Consider the following 1169-nt stretch of genomic DNA (forward strand, 5'->3'; position numbering starts at 1 on the left):
TGGTTAGTGGGTTAGCTTCTAGATTAGCTCTGGATGGAAACGATTGCCTCTACTGCTAATATCTAGAGAGGCGAAAGCAGGAAGATTGAGAGGCGAAGGTATGGGGTAAAATAGCTGTCGATAAAAACCGGGGGGGGGGACAGCTTGCCCTCCCTATGGGTGAAAACATTACCTCACCCCAGGACACAGATGGAGACAGCGGCGCCATCTCTGGACGGATGGCGAAGCGCTCCCTGTGGTCGGCTTCAGAGCTCACATCTAAACAACCTGAGTTGATCTGATGTGGAGGTTAAATCATGATGAGGGAGCTACGTTACATCACATCGGCTAATCCCGAAAGATAATCCAGCTAGTCATGCTTTCTCTGAGCTACGTTACATGATCATCTCCTAATCCCGTTTCTAATCCATAAAGATAATCCAGCTAGTCATGCTTTCTCATCAAAAACAGAAGTATTTAAAGAAAAGCTGACTCTACAGCTACCATCAGCCATCATGGCCGCTATGACCTTTATCAGTGGGGGGGGGGGACAGAGCAAGCAAGCAGACAGGTACGTACGCAGGAGACAGAGGCAGAACGTAACCATGTGAAGACAACCTGCCGCCCCGTTTGAGGCGATCCGAGCGGAAGTTCTCATAGTGCAGGTCCTGGGTCACTTCCTGCAGGTCCTGCATGTGTGTTCTGTGGGGGGGGGGGGAGTGAAAGCCAATTAGCATTTTCACAGATTTAAACAGCAGCTTCCTGTCGGGTGCAGCAGGTCGTTCTTTACTCCTTCTGAAAGTACATTTCAGCTGAAACACGGAGAACAGACCATTTCTGGTTGCTTAGGAAACGTTGCAACATTTTCCAAAATGCTGCAGCGAGGATTTTAACAGGATCCTTTCCTCCCATCTTATCCTTCCTGCACTGGATCCCCTTTAACATTCAGGAACAACCTGCCTCATTTATTCTGCTGATTCTGAAGTATGGAGTCAATTTTGTTCTATTATCATTGAAAAAGTATTAATTATAATGAGTTATTTTGCTCTTTTCTTAGATTTTAGTTTTTCAAATAATCCTTTTTCCTAATGGAATGTTTTTGAGCATTTTAGATTTTTTTTAGGGATGCACGATACTGGGATTTTGGCCGATATCCGATATGCCGATATTTTAAAACTCATGTAGCCGAT

The 1169-nt window shown here is 45.2% G+C and overlaps 1 protein-coding gene across 1 annotated transcript in view; it reads right to left on the reverse strand.

Moving 5' to 3' along the window:
• LOC107089958 (septin-2-like) overlaps positions 1-1169 on the reverse strand; it is a gene marked incomplete at its 3' end in the record, with an annotated part of 17795 nt that overhangs the window by 7480 nt on the left and 9146 nt on the right. Inside the window, exon 8 of the mRNA XM_015383050.1 lies at positions 559-681. Within this exon, the coding sequence (XP_015238536.1) occupies positions 559-681 (123 nt within the window). The remainder of the gene's footprint in view (positions 1-558; positions 682-1169) is intronic.

This window comes from Cyprinodon variegatus, unplaced genomic scaffold (assembly GCF_000732505.1).
Source record: "Cyprinodon variegatus isolate N-32 unplaced genomic scaffold, C_variegatus-1.0 Scaffold274, whole genome shotgun sequence".
In the NCBI taxonomy this organism is placed as follows: Eukaryota; Metazoa; Chordata; class Actinopteri; order Cyprinodontiformes; family Cyprinodontidae; genus Cyprinodon; species Cyprinodon variegatus.